Source organism: Callospermophilus lateralis, chromosome 3 (genome assembly GCF_048772815.1).
Source record: "Callospermophilus lateralis isolate mCalLat2 chromosome 3, mCalLat2.hap1, whole genome shotgun sequence".
In the NCBI taxonomy this organism is placed as follows: domain Eukaryota; kingdom Metazoa; phylum Chordata; class Mammalia; order Rodentia; family Sciuridae; genus Callospermophilus; species Callospermophilus lateralis.
The window spans coordinates 43,276,092-43,299,681 of NC_135307.1; the positions used below are offsets into that span (position 1 = coordinate 43,276,092).

The 23,590-nt window shown below is 34.2% G+C and overlaps 1 protein-coding gene across 2 annotated transcripts in view; it reads left to right on the forward strand.

Annotated features, from left to right (window-relative positions):
• Nubpl (NUBP iron-sulfur cluster assembly factor, mitochondrial) overlaps positions 1-23,590 on the forward strand; it is a 224,674-nt gene that overhangs the window by 62,241 nt on the left and 138,843 nt on the right. For both annotated transcript variants that reach the window (XM_076848197.2, XM_076848199.2), the window contains exons 5-6: positions 18,669-18,708; positions 18,799-18,889. In XM_076848197.2, the coding sequence (XP_076704312.1) occupies positions 18,669-18,708; positions 18,799-18,889 (131 nt within the window). The remainder of the gene's footprint in view (positions 1-18,668; positions 18,709-18,798; positions 18,890-23,590) is intronic.

A 23,590-nucleotide genomic window follows, 5' to 3' on the forward strand; every position in this document is an offset into this window, starting at 1 on the left:
CATTCAGTACATTTTTTATTAGCATTTTAATAGTTATAGTAGTTTAGTATTTTGTCAGCATTCTGTACAATCAGAAATATGTATAGAAAAAGGAAATTGGAATTATATTTTTCCTTCCTAATGCTTCTGCCTTTTTTTTTTTTTAAAAAAAAAAAAACAACAAACCCTTCCTATAAGGGAAAAATAAGTACCAAGATAGATTAAGTTCAGGAGAAGGCATGTAGGTATAAAGAGTGTTGTAGAATGATTTTTGTTTGCTTAGGAGAAATTTGAATGAAAGTAAAAGCCTTTCAACAAAGAAATGTGGTGCATTTCTGCTCACTTTTGCTTGTCATCAACTTCTATTGAGTATTTCTTTATAACATAATATAATGTAATGGTACTCAAACTTTTTGTTCTCTAGAGCCTATTATGATTTTAAAAATTATTGAGATCTGTGAGAAGATGTTGGAATAGAGGGATTGCTTCCCTTGTGTCTCTCTGGCATGAACCAAGAAAAGCAGACAGGGAGCTTTTTTTTAGCAAGGTGGGTGAATGATCAAGAATTGGGGGAATTTTACTAGAATTTAATACTGGACACTCAAAAGAGATCAGGGACTCAGGAGAGTTTATATAATAAAATAAGTGGTCAAGATCCCTAACCCCACAGCAGCAGCAGCGGCTAGAGGCACAAACCAGAATAGTCCCTCTGTGAATTCAGTAAAGCAATAAAGGAACTAAAGGAACACCCATTCTCTGGAAGACTGAGATATGTTGGGTTATGGAGAGTTTAGAGATCACAGTCACTCCCTGAAAAAACAGTAATCTGTGCTGCACAGTATCTTTGTATGGGAAAGAATCCACCATCTCTGTCCTGGTGGTGTACATAGATGGCAGTGGAAGGAATCATTTTGAGCCACAGCACAGGGGCTGACAACTAGGGGAGCCAATTACTGGCAGACTCAGCCCCAATCTGGCTCAAAAAAGAAGCCAGGCAAACCCACAAGGTGTGTCAGAGAGTATGCCTAAGTGACCAGGAGAAAATCAAGCATGGAGGAGGTTTACATAGGGGAATACTGGTCATGGGAAACCCACATGGCTTTCCCCTCCCCCTTCAATCTGGCAGTGACATGTCTGGCTGGGAATTTGAAAAGGCAGGGGCAAGAGAGTTTGAGTTCAGAGACTAAATCAGAAAAGGAATCGTGGGGTCTTCAGGTGAAGTGGGCTCAGAACAAGCTCTTATCCCACATAAGTGGAGCCCAAGGAGATTCCTGGGGTGCAGGCTTCTAGTGTGGATCCGCAATTGCTGGGTCCTGGAGCTGTGCTAACTTAAAATCTCCAGACTAATTGCACCCAGCAAAGAGACTGGAGCATACCTAAGCCTACAACCTGCCTCCAGGAATTCTACCTCCAGGACTGTCTCTTACCCTAGCAACTCCACCCATCCTGAGGGTGGAGCTAGCATCATATACAAGACAACTCTATCTACCTGCTGAAAAGGAAAGCTGAGAAACTTTTGAACTCCAATGGAAACAATTGTTCAACTTTTCATCAAGATTTTTTTCTCTTGTTTGCTTTTTCTTTTTTTCTCTCACATTTCTACCATTTTTGAAACCAAGAATTTTTCATGTATCAGTTTATTGAGGACTGGGATATCTGAATAGTATATTATAGTTTTATTGTTTATTCTGTTTTTTTACTTTAAAATTAAAAAAAAATTTTTTGCATTATATATTTTTCCTCTCACTTATGTGTTTCTTTGGATTCTCTTTCTCTCTTTTTTCTTGCAAACAGCCAACCTCCATTAATCCTTTTTTTACTCTTCCTATAATTTTTTACTTCTGTCTTCTCTCTTATGTCCTCATAAATATCTCCTCCTTCCTCATAGAGACATTTAAATCATGTAGAATATAGAGTATAAGATATAAAATTTCTTCTCATGCTGCTTGTAATCTTATTAATATACATACAAATATAGCAGTATAATATGTTGTATGCTATCTTATAATTGCTTTAAATATTATATCATATAATAGATCAGAAGAGAGAAAGATCAAGGCCTGGTAGATGAAGAATGGCTCCATGAAGATGATAGAACTAAATTGTATTTTAATAGAAATGGGGAAATTATATGTGCCATAGTGCAAAAATAACATGTCATATTGATTAATCTTTCTCCTTTCCAAAAAAAATACCCATTCAGAGTTTCACTGTCATTCTGTGGTTTACAACATAGCTTTTTCTTGTACTTCTTTTCTCTCTAAGGTCTGTGATATCTGCTATATTTAATACAATGTTGTGTGATACAAAGATCTTGGGTTTTGGAATCTGACTGACCCAGACCCTAATTCTGATAGTACATTTAGAAAAATACATTTAAAGAGCAACCTTTAGTTGAAGGCTTATTTACCTCTTTCCTAGGGTCATATCTTTCTGAGGACTCTACTTTTGCTTTCTGGTTGATGGGAACATAAATTATTCCTAGTTGTGTGCTGTATCTGGGAATTATGAAATTTATACTTTCCAGTGATTCTTTTCTAAGTCTCAGGCAATTTCCTCTGACATGAAGGATTCAACAGGTCTCTGTTACATTTTGGGAGAGTTTTCTCTCTGTTTAATTCCCTCCCTTTCCATATGATGCTTCTGATTTTTCCCCCCCAACTTAGCAAGGCTTCAAGCTGTTTGGATTTTCCTCCTTTGCAATAGCCTGGAAACTGTCTCCAGGGTAATAAACTGGGCCAGTCATAGGTCTCATCTCAATTTTTCTTTTTTCAGGGATTATAGTCAGCCCTGCTTATTTTCCTGTGTATGAAGATGTAGTTTTATATGACCAGTTTTCGAGTATTTTAAAGTGTGTCTTTGTATGCATGTGTGTATGTGTGTAGAAGAGAACTCAGGGATTAAATCCTGCTCCTGTTACTTTTTTATGGCCAGAAGCAACATTCTGTACATATTTTTAAATGTCTTAGACAACTTAATATAGCTAGCTTTGTAATCAAGATAATTGTGTAGGGGAATTTAATCTGTAATGAATTAGTTAAACATGAATAAGAGAACATTATAAATTCTATACAAAATAAGACATGATGAACTTAAAGGCCTATAAAACATTTTAAAATAATTTTAATTAGAGATTAAACATAAATAACTGTAGGTAACTATTTTTGCATAATAAAGACTCACCTAAGTTGACATTGCAATAGAGTAAAAGTATGAGGTGATAAGATATTATGCACATGCAATTGAGACTGCTGAAATTATTATTTTTTAAATTTTTAAGTTACATTTTATGTTGTCAAGGAGGAGCACAAATAATATTTACATAATATTTTTCATTAGACTTGGACAAGTTTAGCTCTTTGCTTTTAGGAGATTCAAATTAAAGATTCACTTTTGTGTTGATCATGTTGTAAAAAAATATTAGCTATATACAGAGGAAGTTGTTAATTAGTTGAATTAGTAAACATTGGTGTAAGTCCAAATAATTGTATTTGTGTTTAAAGATTAAACCTAACTTAAAGCATTTTGGGCTTTTCGTTTAAAAATGTTCTTTTCTTGCTTAATGTCCATGTCTATTGACTACTTCTTTGAGAGCCAGATATTAAAATGCTATTTTAAAAACTGTTCTAAAATATCAAAATATCAAAAATTCTAGATCTTTGGATATTTGTTTAAATAGCTAAGTTGTATCTCATATTTCAATCTAAGTTTTTTTAACCAACATTTAAAAAAACATTTAATTTTAAAAAGATTTTTGGCAACCTATGGAATGGGAAAAGATATTTGAAAACCATATATGTGACATAAGGAGTTAATATCCAAAATGTATAGGGAACTCAAACAACTCAGTAGTAAGAAAACACATAACAATTGAAAAATGAGCAGGGATCTTGAATAGATATTTCTCAAAAAAAAAAAAAGACATGCAAATGTCCATTTATAAAAATGTACAACATCAGTAATCATCAAGGAAATGCAAGTTAACACTGCAATTTGATGTCACCTCATATTTGATAGAATGGTTATGATCAAAAAGACAAAAGGTAAGTGATAGTGAAGATGTGTTTGGGAATGTAAATTGTACACCCATTGTGGAAAACAGTATGGAGGCTCCTCACAAATTAAATAGAACTATCATATGCTCTAGTAGCCCCACATCTGAGTATCCAAACAAAATGTGATTTCATCTGCCCTCTAATGTTCATTATATCATTTAAAACTGGGGATTGAACTCAAGGGCTCAATCATTATTTACAAAAAAATCAAGATATGGAATTCGTCTAAGTGTCTTATCAATGGGTAAATGGATATGGAAAATATAATATATATTCACAATAGAATGCTACTCATAAAAAAGATAACCTCCCTTTTTCAACCACATGGATGAACCTGGAGAACAATATGCTAGATGAAATAAGCTGTGCACAGAAAGACAAATACTGTATTATCTCACTAATTTGTGGACTCTAAAAAACTGGAACTCGAGAAAGAGAGTAGAACGGTAGTTCCCAAGAGTTGGAGGGAGGTGAAGTGGAGAGATGTTGTTGATTAAAGGGTGGAAAGTTTCAATCAGATAAGAAGAATAAGTTTAGGAAGTTTTTTGTACAACATGGTGACTATAGTTAATAATAATGTATCGTATACTTGAAAACTGCTTAAAGAAAACTGATGGAAGAAAATAAGTGTGTAAAATAGTGGATATGTTAGTTAGCTTTATTAAGTTATCTTCCAGTGTATACAAATATCAAAACATCATGTTTTACACCATAAATATATAATTTTATTGCATGCCTATACTCTAGCATCTTGGGAGCCTGAGGCAAGAGGATTAAAAGTTCAAAGCCAGCTTCAGCAACTTAGCAAGAACCTAAGCAACTCAGTGAGACCCTGGCTCAAAATAAAAAATATAAAAAGGGCTGGGGACATGTGGCTCAAGCCCTTGGGTTCAATCTCCAGTTAAAAAAAATATGTAACAAATAAAATTGCCTTTTCTTTAGATACATGATGGCATTTTTCTCTCCAGTAATATTTCCAAAATGTGTACCCTGATTTTAATGATATCAGTATGTGAAATTAAAACTTTAGAAAAATTGTCAAGTGTAAAAGGTGCTTTTTTGAGTTATGAAATTTTCCTTTATTCCCAAAATGAGTGTGACTAGAACAAGTCCTGTGCTTTCCTGCAGGACTCATTTTGGTTGCAAGTTTATATTGTGCAATGATTTCATGGCAAGTCTTGATCTTTCCCCTAGATTTTATGTTTCTTGAGGAAAGATATTGTGTCTGTTTGTCTTTTTCATTATATCCCGGCACCAGACCTCCTGCTTGGTATATAATTTGCATTCAATAAATATGTTAGTGAATGGAAAGAATTCTCTTATGTAGTGAGTGTTCCTCAAGCCTTTGAAATAAAATTCCTTTTTTGTGGAAATGCAACTTATGTGTAGTTTTTGTTGTAGGGGTTGATATTTTATAAGTTGATAACTGCCTGTAATCTTACACAGCACAGGATAGAGTCTTTAAAACTGTTTCCTAGAAATGCTGAAGTGAAAGCTTTGTAACCAAAATTGCAAAATACCCCAACATTCCAAAGTTTCATTAGCCTTCTGGACAGCCTCCATTTTACTTGTGGTGCAGATTTTGGGGACTATTTCCTATTCCTTCCTTTCTCTGACTTCTTATCTGATACATGAGCCATTCATATAAACTCTCAAACCTAGAATATAACTAAATGGGTAGTATAGTAAGGCTTTTATTGTCTATACAAAACATTTATGGAAAGGAGTTGGCCTCTTAGCATTTGTAAATGTATTATCTTTTATAGTTTCATTTTTATTATAGTTAATGTTTATTTATTTTGCAGCTATATCTTTTTATTATACCATTTTTATTGGGCTAGAAAATTTTTTTTAGCAGTCTTCTTAAAATATTTTTTCACTTTTATGTTTTGTACCTTTTTCTTTCCTCTCAAAAAACAAATTGAGTTTATGTAATTCTAGTAGCCACAGTGCTGTAAGGGCCATACTGACACCAGTGTTTTATCTTTGGTTCTATGTCTGTTTTTTTCCTATTATATTCTATTTATGTACTTAATTGGTTCCTTTTATGTTGGCAGTCATAATTTTGTCTTAATATTTTAAAGGCTTAAACTTTTTTTTTTTTCCTTTTTGGTTCTGAGAGATAGAAACCAGGGCCTGTGCATGCTAGGCAAGTGCTCTGCCACTGAGCTACATTCATAGCCCTGTTTGAATTTTTGTTGTTGTTGTTGCTTCATATCATACATATTAATAGGCATTTTAGTTACTTATGAAAAATGCAGTTTTGTGTTAAGTTCTTGTTACGGGGCTTAAATATCTTTTTCTCATCATAGTATGTCATCCTGTTTTGCTCCTGCTGCTGTGTACCCTTATTTTGTCACTGCTCGTGGTCATGTATTGCCAGCAAGTTTCAAATTCCAGTCGCTGGAGCTCACTATTTCTGCTTAAAAATGAATTACAGGTTTTTGGAAGCCAGGTGCACTAATAGAAGATAACCAGTTTAATGAAGGTGGGAAATGTCATTATATAGATAGAAAGATTGGGGATAACAGAAATCCAGTTTAAAAATGTTCCAAAGCAAACGAACAGAAGTGTCAGCTGCAGTTTTTGTAGCTCCTAACCCCAGCTAAGACCTTTTTCTTTGACTTAAAACATGATTCAGCAGTGGTGTGCACTATTGTCTTGTATTCTAGAGGTTGAGGTAGGAGGATAGCAGGAATCCAGGAGTTTGAGGCTAGACAAGTCGACATAGTGAGACTTTATCTTTTTTTTTTTTTATTAGTTACACATGACAATACAATGATCTTGACATTTCATTCATTTGAATCAAATGGGGTATAATTTCTCATTCTTCCGATTGTATAGGAAGAAAGCAAAATCAGGAGCTGGGGCTGTGACTCAATGGAAGGATGCTTACCGAGCATATATGTGACATTGGGTTCAATCCTTAGCACTGTATAAAAATAAATAAGTAAAAACAATCATTAAAAAAATCATATTATAGAATATCATTGTTTGTTAGAGCACTGCTCAGTCATTTCAGGGAACTTGTCTGGGCATCATCAAGCAATACAAGGAAACCTGTTTCTATATTAGCTAACCATCCAAGTGTTATATGTTGGAATAACCACAGACCTTCTGTTGGATATGTGTATGGAGAGTATATGGGACTCCGGACGTGTGTTTGTCAGCTTTATGTTACTATGATAAAATGCCTGAGAGAAACAACTTAAAGGAGGAAATATTTAGTTTGGCTCATGGTTTCAGAGTTTTCAGTCCATCATCTTCTGGCCCCATTGCTATAGTCCTGTGAGGAGGCAGAGTGTCATGACAGAGAGGGTCTGGCAGAGCAGAGTTGCTTACCTCATGGTGGCCAGAAAGAGAGAGATAGGCTGGGGACAAGATATACCCTTCTAGAGCACACCCCCAGTGGCCTACTTTCTCTAACTAGGCCCTACCTCCTAAATTTTCCACCATCTTCCAGAGTTTCTACCACCTCCCAATAATGTTATCAGTTATGAACTCATCATTGCATTAATCCATTGATGCAGCCCTCATGGTCTAATCACTTCTTAAAACCCCCACTTCTGAACATTGCTGCATTGGAGACGAAACTTTCGACACATTAACCTTTAGAGAACATAGCAGACAGGAGGAAAACAGGCCTCCCTCAATTCAAATCCTTACTACTTTTGTTGCTGTTTAACTTTGGGCACATTAATTTCATTTTCTGATGTTCAACTACTCTATGTCATGTGAGGGTTTCATATATATCATATGAAGATAACTTGTCCAATATCACAGCTAGTAAGTGGCTAATTTCTAATAACAATTTTTTACTTCATTAAAAATGCCTAAGGATTGAGGCTGGGGTTGTGGCTCTGTGACAGAGTACTTGCCTAGTATGTGTGAGGCACTGGGTTTGATCCTCAGCACCACATATAAATAAATAAAAAATAAAGGTACATAAACAACTAAAAATATTTTTAAAAATGCCTAAGGATCAAGCTTTCCTTTAATATCTGTTCACGTTTGACTGTTAGCTATTTACAAAATTACTTTGGCCTTTGTGTAAATGTAAGTTTATGGTAATTTGCTGTAGTAAGCAGGGGAATATAGTATTTAGTGAGGCAGGAAGGGGCATAAGAATAGAACGTTTTGTTAAGTGTCAGATGCTGGAGAAGATCAGAAGAGGGATCACGGAGAGATAATTTGGAGGATGCTATTGAAGAAGGAGATTTACTTTTAAAAAATTTTGTTCTAAATATTTATACATGACAGTAGAATGCATGCATTTTGACACATCATACATAAATGGAGTATAACTTCTCATTCTTCTGGTTGTATGTGATGTAGAATTACACCAGTTGTGTAATCAATCATATATGTGCATAGGGTAATAATGTCTGATTCATTCTACTATTCTTCCTGTCCCACTAACCCCTCCTTTCCCTACATTACCCTCTGCCCAATCCAGAGTACCTCTGTTATTTCCTACTGCCCCCTTCCCCTTACTGTGAATCAGCATCTGCACATCAGAGAAAACATTCAGTCTTTGGTTCTTTAGAATTAATTGTTAGAATTAATTGATGAATTTGCTTAGCATGATATTCTACAGATCCATTTTCCTGCAAATGCCATAATTTCATTCTTTTTTATTAATTAGTTAATTTTAATTAGGCATTATATGATAGAATGCATTTTGAATCATTGTACACAATTGCAGCACAACTTTTCATTTCTCTGGTTATGTACAATATAGCATCCTATGCAGTCATACATGTACCTAGAGTAATGATGTCCATCTCATTCCGCCATCTTTTCTGTACCCATACATACCCCCTCCCCACCTTTCTCTCCCCTTTGCCCAATCAAAGTTCCTCCATTTTTCCCCATGGCCTCTGCCCCCATTATGGATCAGCATCTCCTTATCAGAGAGAACATTCGGCCTTTGGTTCTTTGGGATTGGCTTGCTTCACTTAGCATGATATTCTCCACCTCCAAACATTTACCTGCAAATGCCATAATTTTATTCTCTTTTATTGTTGAGTAACATTCCATTGTGTATGTATACCACAGTTTCTTTATCCATTTATCTACTGAAGGGCATCTAGGTTGCTTCCATAGTTTAGCTATTGTGAATTTTACTGCTATGAACATTGAAAAACTACTCCATTCACAATAGGATAAAAAAAATAAATAAAATATTTGGTAATCAACAAAAGAGGTGAAAGACCTCTACAATAAAAACTGTATAACACTAAAGAAAGAAATTGAAGAAGACTTTAGAAGATGGAAAAATCCCCTAAGCTCTTGGATAGGCAAAATATTGTCAAGATGGCCATACTCCCTAAAGCACTATACATATTCAGTGTGATTCCAATTAAAATCCCATCATCATACCTTGTAGAAACAGAAAAAGCAATCATGAAATTCATTTCTATAAATAAGAAATGAGGAATAGCCAAAGTAATCCTTAGCAAGAAGAGTGAAGCAGGAGGCATCACAATACCAGACCTTAAACTATACTACAGAGCTATAGTAACAAAAATGACAGGGTATTGGCACCAAAATAGACATGTAGACCAATGGTACAGAATAGAAGACAAAACCACATAAATATAGTTATCTCATACTGGACAAAGGCACCAAAAACATACATTGGAGAAAAGATAGTCTCTTCAAGAAATGGTTGCTGGGAGAACTGGAAATCCATATGTAGCAAAATGAAAATAAACCCCTATCTCTCACCATTCACAAAATTCAAGTCAAAGAGGATCAAGGACCTAGGAATTAAACCAGAGACCCTGCACCTAATAGAGAAAAAAGTAGGCCCAAATCTTTACCACATCAGATTAGGCCCTGACTTCCTTAACAAGACTCCTAAAGCGCAAGAAATAAAATCAAGAATTAATAAATGGGATGAACTCAAACTAAAAAGCTTCTTCTCAGCCAAAGAAACAATCAGTGGGGTGAAGAGAGAGCCTACATTTTGGGAACAAATTTTTGTCACATGCATGTTGTTGGATAGAGCACTAATTTCATTCTTCTTTAAGTATGAGAAATATTACATTGTTTATATATACCAATTTCCTTTTCCATTCATCTGTTGAAGGACACCTAGATTGGTTCCATAGTTTAGCTATTGTGCATTGAGCCACTATAAACATTGATGTGGTTGCGCCACTGTAGTATGTTAATTTTAAGTCCTTTGGGTATAGACCAAGGAGTAGGATAGCTGGGTTAAATGGTGGTTTTATTTCAAACTTTCTGAGGAATCTCCTTACTGCTTTCCATAGTGGCTGCATCAGTTTGCAGTTCTACCAGCAATGTGTGAATGTACCTTTTTCCCACATCCTCACCAGCATTTACTGTTGCTTGTATTCTTGATAATTGCCATTGTGACTAGGGTGAGATGAAATAGAATAGTTATGATTTGCATTTCTCTAATTGCTAGAGATGTTGAAGAGTTTTTCAGTTGTATTTATTGATTGATTTTATTTCTTGGAAGAAGGGGTTTTAGATAAGCAGAGAAGAATCTGAGGAATGCCTTCTAATTTCCCCAACTGCAAAATGAAGATACTGCTAGCCTCATAGGATTGTTGAAAGGATTTAATAAAATAAAATATCTTAAATGTCTAAAATGTCTGTGGAGCTTTGTGACATGTAGGAATACTATGATTGTTGTTATATTCTGGGCTGAATATAAATGATTGTTATTATTCTTTCTTTCATCTTCTCAATTTTCCCTTCCCAGATGCCTGACTATTCCTTTAATGTACATAGTTTTCATCTTAAATATCAACTGGTTGCCTGGAGCATAGTTGGCATTCCTGACACCATCTCTAGTTTCAACAGGAAATCACATTGTGATCAATTAGTGATGCTAAGACAGGTATGAAGTAGGGTAGAGGCCGGTATGGGTATTGGAGTAACAGTAAACCAAATATTTATCTAGTGTTTATCACTAGATAAATCCTATTCTCTGTTTCTATCCTTTTATGTTTTCTTGTTAAGCTCTCAGTATAAAATGTCAGTTTTAGAAGTAGAACATCAAGTTTATATCTGTTTTTGGAGTTACTCAGTGAATTAATCCCAGAGTAGACAAGAATCTGAGATGTCATCCCAGCTCCAAAATATCCCTTATGCGTTCTCTTATTTATATTTTAGTGAAAATAGTTTTCATTTAAAACATTGTTCTATCTTCTGCAAAGCTTAAGTTTCTATTGATTTACTTGAGTCAGATTGTTTTTCTTCTATACCTGTGAGAAAATGTACGTTTTGATTGAGGAAGAGATGGATTGGGAAAAAAAGGCATATTTTTGTTGTTGTTCTTTTTTTTTTTAAATGAAAAAGAGGATAGGTGTCTGTATAGCTTTCATTTGTTAGATGGTAGGGTGCATGGTATGGGATGGCAGAGTTGCAAGATGGTACAAAAATAGTATATTGAAAGACATATGAAAGTATCCTGAATACAAGTGAAATTTTCATATTAAGAGTGTTAGAAGGCTTAAAAAAAACCAAAACTATTTAAAAATAGTCCTTCTGCTTCCTTTTCTAATTTTCTAGATCTCGCTTCTTCCTATTTCTAGTACAATAATCCAATCACATGAAGTTCTACTGAGAGAGCAATAATAGATGCAATTCCTTTCTTGCATTTGACCTTTGATAAGAAAGGGCTGTGGTTTCAGAAAGAAAAGAAGGAATAGTGAAATAGATGGGAGAAAGTGAAATTGTACACTTTGTACTATATGCCCTATCCTCTCTGATCATTCTTGTACCTTTGCTTATTTTCTGTTTAATATGGATAATTATTTTAAAATTTTTTTTAATAATTTTAAAAGTCCTTAAAATTCATGAAGGAGGCTATATATTCTTGGTTTTACTCTCAGTCCTCATTTTTTAAAAAAATGCCTCAAGTTATATGGTTTCAAGTTATAACTTTTTTTTTTTTGTCATCCCTCAACCTTGATGTTCATCTATATTCAAAATACTTCCATTATTTTTAAATCCAGGGAGTGTAATGGAAAGTACAGAGGTTTTTCAGGTTTATTGATAATACCATGTAAATGGTAATGTCTACTCCTTAGTTGAGTCATGAACAATGGGACCTCTACAGAAAAGAAGATCTGATTCTAGATCAGAGTTATGCTTGGAACATTTAATGATGTCAACTTTAAAGATTTAAAGCAACCTTTCTTATACCTATTTCCTTTTTATCCAGCTCTTCAGTTTTACATGACCACAGTGCCATTCATTCTGGCTTAACAATTTGTAATATAAAAGCAGTCCCTAAATCTGTTCAAAATGCACTAGTGACATAAAATAAATTAATTAAATTCACACCTGTTAGAAATGAGGGAACTTTGTTGCAGTAGAGTGAGGTGGATGCAGCAGAATGTCATTGATTCTAAGAGCGGCATTATGGCAATTGAAATTGTTTGACTTATGGTAAGAATCTTTTGTGCTTAAGTGCATGAGCTACTGTGAATATATGAAGAGGAGGGAAATAATGATCTGTGTCATGGTAACCTCATAACCTCAGCTAATTATGTTCAAAAAGTTATTGATCACAGGACACTGGATTCCAAAGTTTTTATAAAAACTTTCAACCAGTAATAATAATTTTTCTATTATGTTTATGTGGAGAAATTGGTATGTATATTTTTTTACAGGATGAAATACTAAGAGAAACTAATTTGTGTTTGTAATCATGGGGTTTTTTCCAGAGCCTTTCTCTATTAACTTAAAAATATGACTTCAAGCTATGCCAACATTGCATTTGTGATAATTTTATTAATCAGTGAAAGTAAAATGTTTTTAGGCAGTATTAATTTTGTTTACTGACTCATAGTGAAAGACAATGAAGAATATTCCTATAACTTTCTTTTTAATGTATATACTATACATTTTTCCGTGTTAAATTTAGCATATCATCCTTGTGCAGGGGCCATGTTAATTTTTTTTCCTAATTTTATTTTTTGTGTTTAAGGTATACGACAGATTTCATAAGACAGATATATGTAGTAATATGGCTACTGTATTAAAGCAGATTAACAGCCATCATCTCACAGAGATACCCGTTTCTCCCACCTGCATGGCAATAGTATCTAAAATCTACTCATTTAGAAGAAACCCTTAATACAATACAGTATTCTCAACTCAGGTTCTCATGTTGTTCATGAAATCTTGCAACTTGTTTATCTTACTTGTTTGGTACTTTGTATTTGTTTTAAACCTATTTCTCCTCAATTCCTACCCATGCCCCAACCTGGTCATCACTATTTTCTATCACTATATATTTAACTTTAAATTTTGTATTTTTAGAGTCCTCACATAAGTGAAGTCATGTAATTTTTTTTTATGTGTCTGGCTTATTTCATTTAGCATAATGTCTTTCAGGTCCATGTAGGTTGTAGCAAATGACAGGATCTTACTTTTTAAGGCTGAATAATATTCCATTGTATGTACATACCACTGTTTCTTTACCATTTGTCCATTGATAGATACCTAGATAGTTTTCATTTTTTGGCTATCGTATGCTGTAGTGAACATGGAAGTACAGATACCTTTATGAGGTAGTGATTATATTTCCTTTGGATCTATACCCAGAAGAAAGATTGTTGTGTTATACGGTCATTCTATTTTTAATTTCTTTAGAAACCTCTACACTGTTTTCCATAATGACTGTACCAGTATTCCCACCAGCAGTGTACTAGGTTTCCCCTTTCTCTATATGCTTACCAACACTTATTATCTTTTATTAAACTTTTTAAAATTAATTAATTAATTCATTCTAATCAGTTATACATGACAGCAGAATGCTCTTGGATTCATTGTATACAAATGGAGCACAATTTTTGACTTCTCTGGTTGTACCCAAAGTAAGGTCTCACTATTCGGGCTATCATACATGTACCTAGGGTAATGATGTTCGTCTTATTCCACCATCTTTCTTACCCCTATGCCCACTCCCCAACTCCCCTTTTTCCCATTCAAAGTTCCTCCATTCATCCCATGTCTCCCTCTCCATTATGGATCAGCATCCACTTATCAGAGAGAACATTCCGCCTTTGGTTCTTTGGGATTGGCTTACTTCACTTAGTATGACATTCTCCAACTCCATCCATTTACCTGCAAATACCATAATTTTATTCTCTTTTATTGCTAAGGAACATTCTATCATTCCAATTTGTCATTGACACTATACTAATATTTTGATCAATGACCAATTGCATATACAACAGTGGTCCCATATGATTATAAAGAAACTGAAAAAAACTCTCACTAGTGACATTATAGCCCCTTAACATAATGTATAGTATAATGCATTATTTGCATGCTTGTGGAGATGCTTGTGTAAATATACCTACTACTGCCAATTGTAAGAAAGTATAGTGCCTACAATTATACATAATAGAATAATTGTAAGAATAATAGTAAATGACTGTATTACTGGTTTAAGTATTTGTTTTATGTACAGTACATAATAGTTGATAAGTAACTATATTACTAATTTATATATTTAATATGCTTCTAATGTTATTTTAGAGTATACTCTTTATACTCATAAAAAATTTTATTGTAAAACAATGTTCCATGTTATTTCTGGCAGCAGCTTCATGTAGTACATATAGTTCATGCTTATTGTTCATGCCCTTTGTTGTGTCATTTTTTCTTGTGCCTGATTTACTCTCATGTTGTTTTGTTTATTGTGACCCTAGTAACATTAGATTATAACACACACACACACACGTGCACATGCATGCACACTCATTTATACACATACCATGTAGTCTAGGTGTGTAGTGGGCTATACCATCTGGGTTTGTGTACACTTTGTGCACTTTATGATGTGCACATGACAAAAATCATCTGACAGTGCAGTTTTCAGAACATCCCTGTTGTTAAGCATTACATTACTGTATGGACTGTGGAAATGAGTACCTATTGAAGTTTCAAGATACAGATTTAACTTGGTGATGAATTTTCTGATATTACTGAGCTTTCAATTTACAATATCATTCATTAACATCAAGAAATTTGAAGTTCACATTTCTGTGGTTTATGACAGCAAACTGATAAAGTAAGTGAAAGACCATTTTTTAAGAAAATATTTTTTAGTTGTCAATGGACTTTAATTTATTTATATATGGTGTTGAGAATACAACCCTTTGCCTCACACATGCTAGGTTAGTGCTGTACTACTGAGTCACCACCCCAGCCCCAAAAGACTATTCTTTATGTAGTATTCAGAGATTTTATGTTTCAATTTTGTGAGAATGTTTTTGACTATCCCAATCCTAGTTAGAATTTCAGGCCATGTTTTGAACAGGGTTTAAACTACTTAGATTTTTTTCAGGGGTGGAACCAGAGATGCTTTACCATTGAGCTACATTTCTAGCCCTTTTTGTTTGTATTTTGAGACAGGTTCTCACTTTATTCTCCGATTTTATTTTGGTATGTTGTATTATGTTCCATTAAGATCAAAATGAGGATGCTATTGCTGCTGCAGTTTTTAGCCAATGTCCTAAAATAAAAGGAAGGAGCATATATAGTGAAGGAGAAGACAAAATTATTATTAATTCCATTTAATATATTTGCCTAAGTAGAAGATTCAAACAGAATAATAAGATAAAACTTATATACATAATGGAATATTACTCAGCAATAAAAGAATAAAATCATGGCATTTGCAGGTAAATGGATGGTGTTGGAGAAGATAATGCTAAGTGAGGTTATCCCAATATCAAAAAAACAAATGCCGAATGTTTTCTCTGATATATGGAGGCTGATTCATAGTGGGGTAGGAAGGGGGAGCATGGGAGGATTAGATGAATTCTAGATATGGAAGAGGGGAGGGAAGGAAAGGGGGAGGGGGCAGGGGATTAGCAAGGATGGTGGAATGTGATAGACATCATTATCCAAAGTACATGTATGAAGTCATGAATTGGTGTGAACATACTTTATATACAACAAGAGATATGAAAAATCGTGCTGTATATGTGTAATAAGAATTGTAATGCATTCCTCTGTCATATATTTTTAAAAAATCAATTAAAAAAATAAAAAATAAAAATCGGTTTCACAGAAAGTCTCGTGACACAGGCACAATGCAGACAGCTTCTCAGCCAGAACGTAACACGAATGAGGGAAAAAAAAAAAGGAGAGTTCTAGTGCTAGGTACAGTGGTGCATTTCTGTAATCTCAGTGGCTTAGGAGGCTGAGGCAGGAGGATTGTGAGTTCAAAACCAGCCTCAGCAGAAGCGAGGCACTAAGCAAAATACAAACTAGGGCTAGGGATATGGCCCATTGGTTGAGTGCCCCTAAATTCAATCCCGGGTACCAAAAACAAACAAACAAACAAACAAACAAAACCCCCAACAACAACAACAAAAAAGGAGAGTTCTAAAAGATACCTTGGGGGCTTTAAGTGAGATATAAGACCACTACATAAAAATAAGTAACTTTCCATGTGTATTTCTAGCAATCTGGCAGGCTAGGTGTTTGTAGAAACTCTTCCTGTGATAATGTACCTTAAAATATTGGATGAAATATGAATAAAGTATTAGGAAAGGAAGTAGATTTCTCAGAAATAACAAGAAAATAGGAGTTCACTGCTATAGATATGATGTTTTCTCCAATATCACTTGTAGAAGTTTCTGGCTATTTCTGAGAGAATCAACTTAAAAAGAAGTAAAAAGACTTATGATTTCAGAAGATTCAGTCCATGGTCAATTGGCTCCATTGCTTTTGGGCCTGTGGCAAGGCTGAATATTACATGTGGGGGAGCATGTGGAGGAGCAAAGCTGCTCAATAGCAAGAGAAAGAAGATAAGAGGAAGAGAATGGGGTCCCACAGTCCTCTTCAAGGGCAAATTACCTAAAGATCTCTTGGCCCACCTCTTAAAGTTTGCACCTCCCAATAACACCAAGCTGGGGACTAAATCTTTCACCACATGGGCCTTTAAGGGACATTCCAAATCCAAAACATAATGGTGACTTAGGTTTAGATGTTATAGGTCCATGTATGAAGGAATGGAGACAGTGTTTGGTGCCTCAGGAGGGAAAAATATTCAATGGAATATCACTACATGAAACCTGCTAACCCCCAAAGGATGGCATCCTTAGTAAGTGATCTGTGGATGAAATCTTCCCAACACTGGTGATCATTGAAGATGTGGTTACATAGAAAATGTGCTGAAAGAAACTATTTTGTAATAACCATTTGCTGACTATGTAAAAATATATTTTCTTTTGTGGTACTGGGTTCAATCCCAACCCTGTGGAGTGTTGGGAGAATTGATTAGATGTGTGTGTTTATATGTGTGTATATGCAAATATACACATACAAGAATATGCATACTGGATAAGCATATATATATATATATATATATATATATATACACACATATATATATAATTTATATATTTGTATATCCATATACATGAATATAATTGGTGAAAAATTACTTATTGAGGCTATTTTTTAACAAACATGTTGAAATTGTAGATAAATTGTTTCTTAATGCAGCTAACTATATTCCAACTATTTTTAGATGTTGTATTTATCAAGAATATAAATTATGGGGCTGGGATTGTGGCTCTGTGGTAGAATGCTCACCTAGCATGCATGAGGCATTGGGTTTGATCCTCAGCACCACATAAATGTAAAATAAAGATATTATGTCCACCTAAAACTAAAAAAATAAATATTTTTAAAAAAGAAGCTTATAAAAAAGAATATAAATAGTATAATTGTTCTAATGTTTAAATGGTTACAAATTGAGATTAATTAATTGTAAGTTAAATTACACCAGTACAAGCAGCCTGTGTGTCCACAAGTGTGCATAGGAAGAGGGGAAATGTTAATCAGAGGGTACAAGTTTCATTTAGACAGGAGGGATAAGTTCTAATGATCATGGTGACTATTGTTAATAATACATTATTATATATTTCAAAATTGCTAAAGGAGTGAATTTCAATGTTCTTGCCATAAAGGAAGGATATATATATATATATATATATACTCTCTCTATATAGTAATGGATATGTTAATTATGTTGATATAACTATTATACAATGCATACATGCATATGTAATTATTTATCAATTAAAATAATAAAATGTTTTAAAAAGATGAATGAAAGTCAGTGTGTGTTAGTCAGCTTTACTTTGCTGGGACGAAAATGCCTGACAAGAACAATTTAGAGGAAGAAAGATGTATTTTGGCTCATGATTTCAGAAGATTTAGTACATAGTTGGCTGACTCCAAGGTAGAAACATCATGTTAGAAGGGCATGGTAGAGGAAAGCTGCTTGACTCATAACAAGTGGGAATGATGTGGGAGGGGAGAAAGGAGCTAGGGACAGATATATTCTGAAGGCCATGCCCCTCAAGACCAGTGACCTACTTCTAGCTGTGCCCTACCTGCCTATTGTTTTCACATATTCCAGTAAATCCATTCAAATTATTAATCCATCAAATGGATTAATCCACCAGTGAGGTCAGACCCCTCATAATTTTTTCACTTTTGGATATTGCTGTATTGCCTCACACATGAGCGTTTCCAGGGACATTCCAGATTCAAACTATAGCAGTATGTTTATGTAAATGGTTTACCTTTCTAAAAGAGACATTTATTTTCTTATTTCAGACAACCTTATGAGGCCTCTTTTGAATTACGGTATTGCATGGTGAGCATATCTTTTTAATTTTGTATTACTTTGCAGACTAATATCCATTAATTTATAGAAATGACTTTTGTTTTTATATTACTGTTGCAGTATGTCTATGGGCTTCCTGGTTGAAGAAACTGCACCAGTAGTTTGGAGAGGCCTTATGGTAATGTCAGCTATTGAGAAACTGTTGAGACAGGTAAGAAAGTTGTATTAAATATCTTTTTATTATTGGAAAGGCTGTAGTTAACACATTTGCTGATTGGAGAGTTGTTAAAATCCTCAATCAAGTTTGAGATTTTTTCAAAGGAATCTAGTTGATATGCTGAATGTACAATGAGTAATGTACATAATGAGTTATGTGGCGCCAAGACCAAATTTCAGTGTTACATGATTTAGTCTTTCTCATTGCTTGTGAGTACCTGTGTCTTATTTTAGATTGTTTTGTTGATTGTTGAGTCTGTGGTATGAAGAACAAATCTTTTTTTTTTTTTAAGAAGTAATCTGCCTCCTTTAGATTTATGGTTAATCTTATTGTGGTCACTATTGAGTTATAGGGGCAGTATAGAAATTTCTGAGATGTAGAAAAATTATATAAATTATGGTATTTATGATTTTAAATTGCTTCATAAAAATGTAATTTTGCTTTACTTTGAGTATATGTAGTTATATAAATCTGTCCAATACTGTCTGTCCAATCAACTTTAATTTATCGGTAATAAATAAAGAGATAGTTGGATTGAATAATCTAATATAAAGGGAGCTTTGTCTAGATTAACCCAGCCTTTCTTTTCTCTACTGCTGAATACTGTCAGAGAATATAGAATAATTTTGTTAATAGCCTATTGTGCATTTTTTCCCATTGGTACTGGGAATTGAACCCAGGCACACTTAACTACTGAGCTATACCCCAGCCCCTTTTTTATTTGTTTTATTTTGACATAGGATCTCTCTAAGTTGCTTAGGGTCTTAGGCACACTTAACTACTGAGCTATACCCCAGCCCCTTTTTTATTTGTTTTATTTTGACATAGGATCTCTCTAAGTTGCTTAGGGTCTTGCTAAGTTGCTGAGTCTGGTCTTGAACTTGCCATTCTCCTGCCTCAACCTCCAGAGTCACTGGAATCACAGGCATGTGCCATAGCACCCAGCTGCATTATACATTTTTTTTTTAATAGCTACACATGACATTACAATGATCTTGGCAATTCATACATTTGAATCATTGGGGTGTAATTTCTCATTTTTCTAATTGTGCAGATCATTATACATTTTTTATATCAAAATTTGTCTACTGTCAACACTTTGGTTATCTAATTTTACTCATTGTTCTTGACATTTATCAAAAGTTCCATTTAAAAAAATATTAGAAAATTTAGTAACCTGGCTTAGGATCAAGTGGAGATTTGGTGAAAATGAGCTTTCTTACAAATTATATGAAAGTCAGTTTATTCTTATAAGCACCGAAGTTACATTTTTAGCAAACATACCACAGAAATATCAGGATAAAAGTTGAGATTGAGAAAATGAATTTATTTTATTATTTTATCGGGATGCCTAGGGGTTACCTGGAATAGTGAATTATTGTATATCTACCTTACAATCTTTTGTAAAGTCATTTTCATCTGTGCATATTAATGGGAGCTGGAAAGCTGTATTTTAGGACTACGTTCAGGCTAATGTCCATCATATAAGCTTCTAATTAAGGGTGTTTTTCCTTTTTATTTGTTTTATTTAGAAAAATTTTTGCTTTAGAAAGCAGGCCAATGGCTGGATGGGGTGGCACATACCTGTAATCCTAGCAGCTTGGGAGGCTGATGCAGGATGATCATAAGTTCAAAGCCAGTCTGAACAATTTAGCAAGACCCTGTTTCAAAATAAAAAATAAAAAGGGCTGGAAGTATAATTCCGTGACAGAGTGACCCTGGGTTCAATCTATATTACTGAAAATTAATTAAATAAGAAAACAGTAGCATATTTATTGTTTTAATGCTTTTTATTTTTTCACTGTAGATCTGAATTGTATTTGATATATTTTTTTTCTTTAACCTAAGAACTTCTCTTAGTGTTCTTTTGTGGTGTGGATTTACTGGTGATAAATTTTCTCAACTTCAATGTACTGGAAACATCTTTATTTTTCCCTATATATTTTCACTGTATATAGAATTGAGTTGACATTTTTTTCTTCAACAATTTAAAGATATTCTTTTGTTTTTTGGCCTCATTTTCTGGCCTCATTATTTCTGATAAGAAATCTGCCATAATTTCTATAGTTGTTCCACTGTGAGTACTGTGTTTTTTCTCTGGTAACTTTCATAATTTCCTTTATAGCTTAGGGTCATTATATTCTTGCCTATCCCTTTAATATGGATGTTGTCATAGCTTGGTAGCTAAGGGTGTGGATTCTGGAGCCACATCTGCCTGAGTTCATTCCATTTTCCATATCTAATAGTTTTGTTGTCTCTAGAGTTCTAGACAAGAGGCCTGACTCTGGGGGTCCCAACAAATGAGATCTGGCCACTTGCCTCAAAAACAAAGCAGAAAAAGTAATGGCGAAGATCAGGAAAGAAACTTTAATCCATGTGGTCATAATGAAAAGGAAAGGTGAGACAAGCATCTCAGTCTTATCTTTGAGGGTACTGACATGAGCTTCCAGATTATATAGACAAGGGAGACCAGAAATATGCATAGTCAAGCATTCTTGGTTAAACTGTGTAGTCTGGTTGATTTTGGTATCAGTATTGGTCAGGTGGGGGTTTTGTGTAATAAGAAAGTTGCTGTTGTCTGGGGGATAGTGTCAATTCATCATAGATGTTTGTGATCAGACTTGTTATTCCTGAAATCCAATGTGACTCACAGCAAATGAGACAGATGCAAAATGTGGGCAGAAATGCCAAGTTTTTTATTATCCTGCTTTTAGTTGTCTATTGGATATTTATTTGCAGGCCTAAGAGTTTTAAGTCCTCATCGCACTGTGATTTTGAGCGAAAACTTCTCTGGGCTTGTTTCCTCACCTGTAAAATGGGATTAATGGTAGCATCTTTGTCTTCAAGGTTAAATGAGTTAAAACATGTAATGTCCTTAGAAAACCTGTATCATATAAATGTGCTGTTATTATTGTATTTTATCAATCACAATATAATTTTCTTTTAATATTTTTATTTCTTTAATCAGGATATACCTTGTAACTTATGGCTGTTTTAGGATTGCTTTATGCTTGGATCTAAGTGCAGTCATCTGTTAATACTTAAAATCTGAGGCACCTTTCAACTAAATTCTGTTAGAGGTTTTTGGGTCTACTTCAGTGGTATGAATTCAGATTGGAAAGCATTGTGGGTACCAACTTAGGGTTCATGTTCCTAAGGAGGTACCCTGTCCCACTCTCCTGCCAAGGCCAAGGTTTATTGATATTTATTCCCTCTAATTTCTTTCTAAATTTTGGATTTTTCATTTACTTTAGTTTAAAAGAATGTAGTCCTTTGTGATTCCAGCTTTTGTAGGGTTCTCCTGATAGATTCCAACTCATTTTAGGTGTTTTATTGTTCTTTAACTGTGCTATATACAATAATGATACATCTTACATTCAGTGGAGTATTAGGTTTGTGTTTGAAGCAATGTTTTTCCAACATATCTGTACAAAAGAATCATCTAGTGATCTTGAAAAACTTCAGGTCACACTCCAGTCCAATTAAATCATATGCTCTTGTAGTATGACCCAGGTATCATCATTTTTGGAGTCTCCATCTGATTCTAATCTGTAAATAAGTATGGGAATCTCTAGTTTGGAGAGTTTTAAGAATGAAAATTCAGTGAGAATGTGGCTTGAGATAGGACATGGAGATAATAGCTATTATGTGACCATTTCTTAACTTTGGGTAGGAGAGAGAATGAAAAAGAAATTGGATTATGAGAGTTTAAGAATAAAATTAAAGCAAAACAATAAAGGGGGTGGTATCTTCTGCTTATTAGGTAAACAGCCATTATGGGATTTGGGGAAATAGCTTATGGGGGAATGGTATGAAAAGAAAGCCTCCCCCATTCACAAAAGGGGACAGTCATATCTTTTCCAAGGTACTAGGATTCATCGAGCAGGGACTGAAGATTGTAGGAAATAATTGGATTATTGAAAAAATAATAATAAAAAGGAATATTATGAAAGAGACAAAAGGCAATGAAGTTAGATGTCATATGAATTATTTTTGAAAAGGAAGTCTTTAGTTTCAAGTTCAAACTTCAAATGGAAAGGAGAGTAGATGAGGTAACCCTATCATATTTGTTGCTAAAAAAAGGTTAATAAAATTATTCTTTCCTTGGTCTTCTCAGTTGGAAGGAAAAGGACGTTGAATTTACTCAATAAAAAATGATTCACAAATTTCAGTGTTCATAAAATACCTGGAGAGCTAGGAGCTGGTGGAGAATTCAGATTTACAGTTTCCCTATTTAATTCTTCCACTTGAAGATTTTCATTTGGTAAATCCAAGGTATGGCCAAGGAATTTGCAGCTTTATTTCAGTTATCCCAGGTGACTAACCCAGTTCTGAAATTGCGTTTAGGGATACAATGATACATGCTTTATAATTCTTTCAGAGGAATAAATTAAAAGATGAATGATAGGATTTCTGTGCAGTAGAAAAAGCCCACTGGATGCTAAATATCAAAGCTTTTAGTTTTACCAAGTTTTTATGACTGTCTTCAGTAACTCTCTAAAGCCTGAAAGTTAACGTGGGCAAACCTACTGTTAGATCTAGGATTAGTAACTGGCATGGCAGAAAGTTCAAAAGGGGAATGTATCCAGGGAATAAATTGAGGGAAACATTGAAATGAAATCCTGTTTTCGAGGAAGATATGTAGTCAGGAGGGATCAGGAGACTGGGAAAAATTGAAGGCATCAACTAATTGAA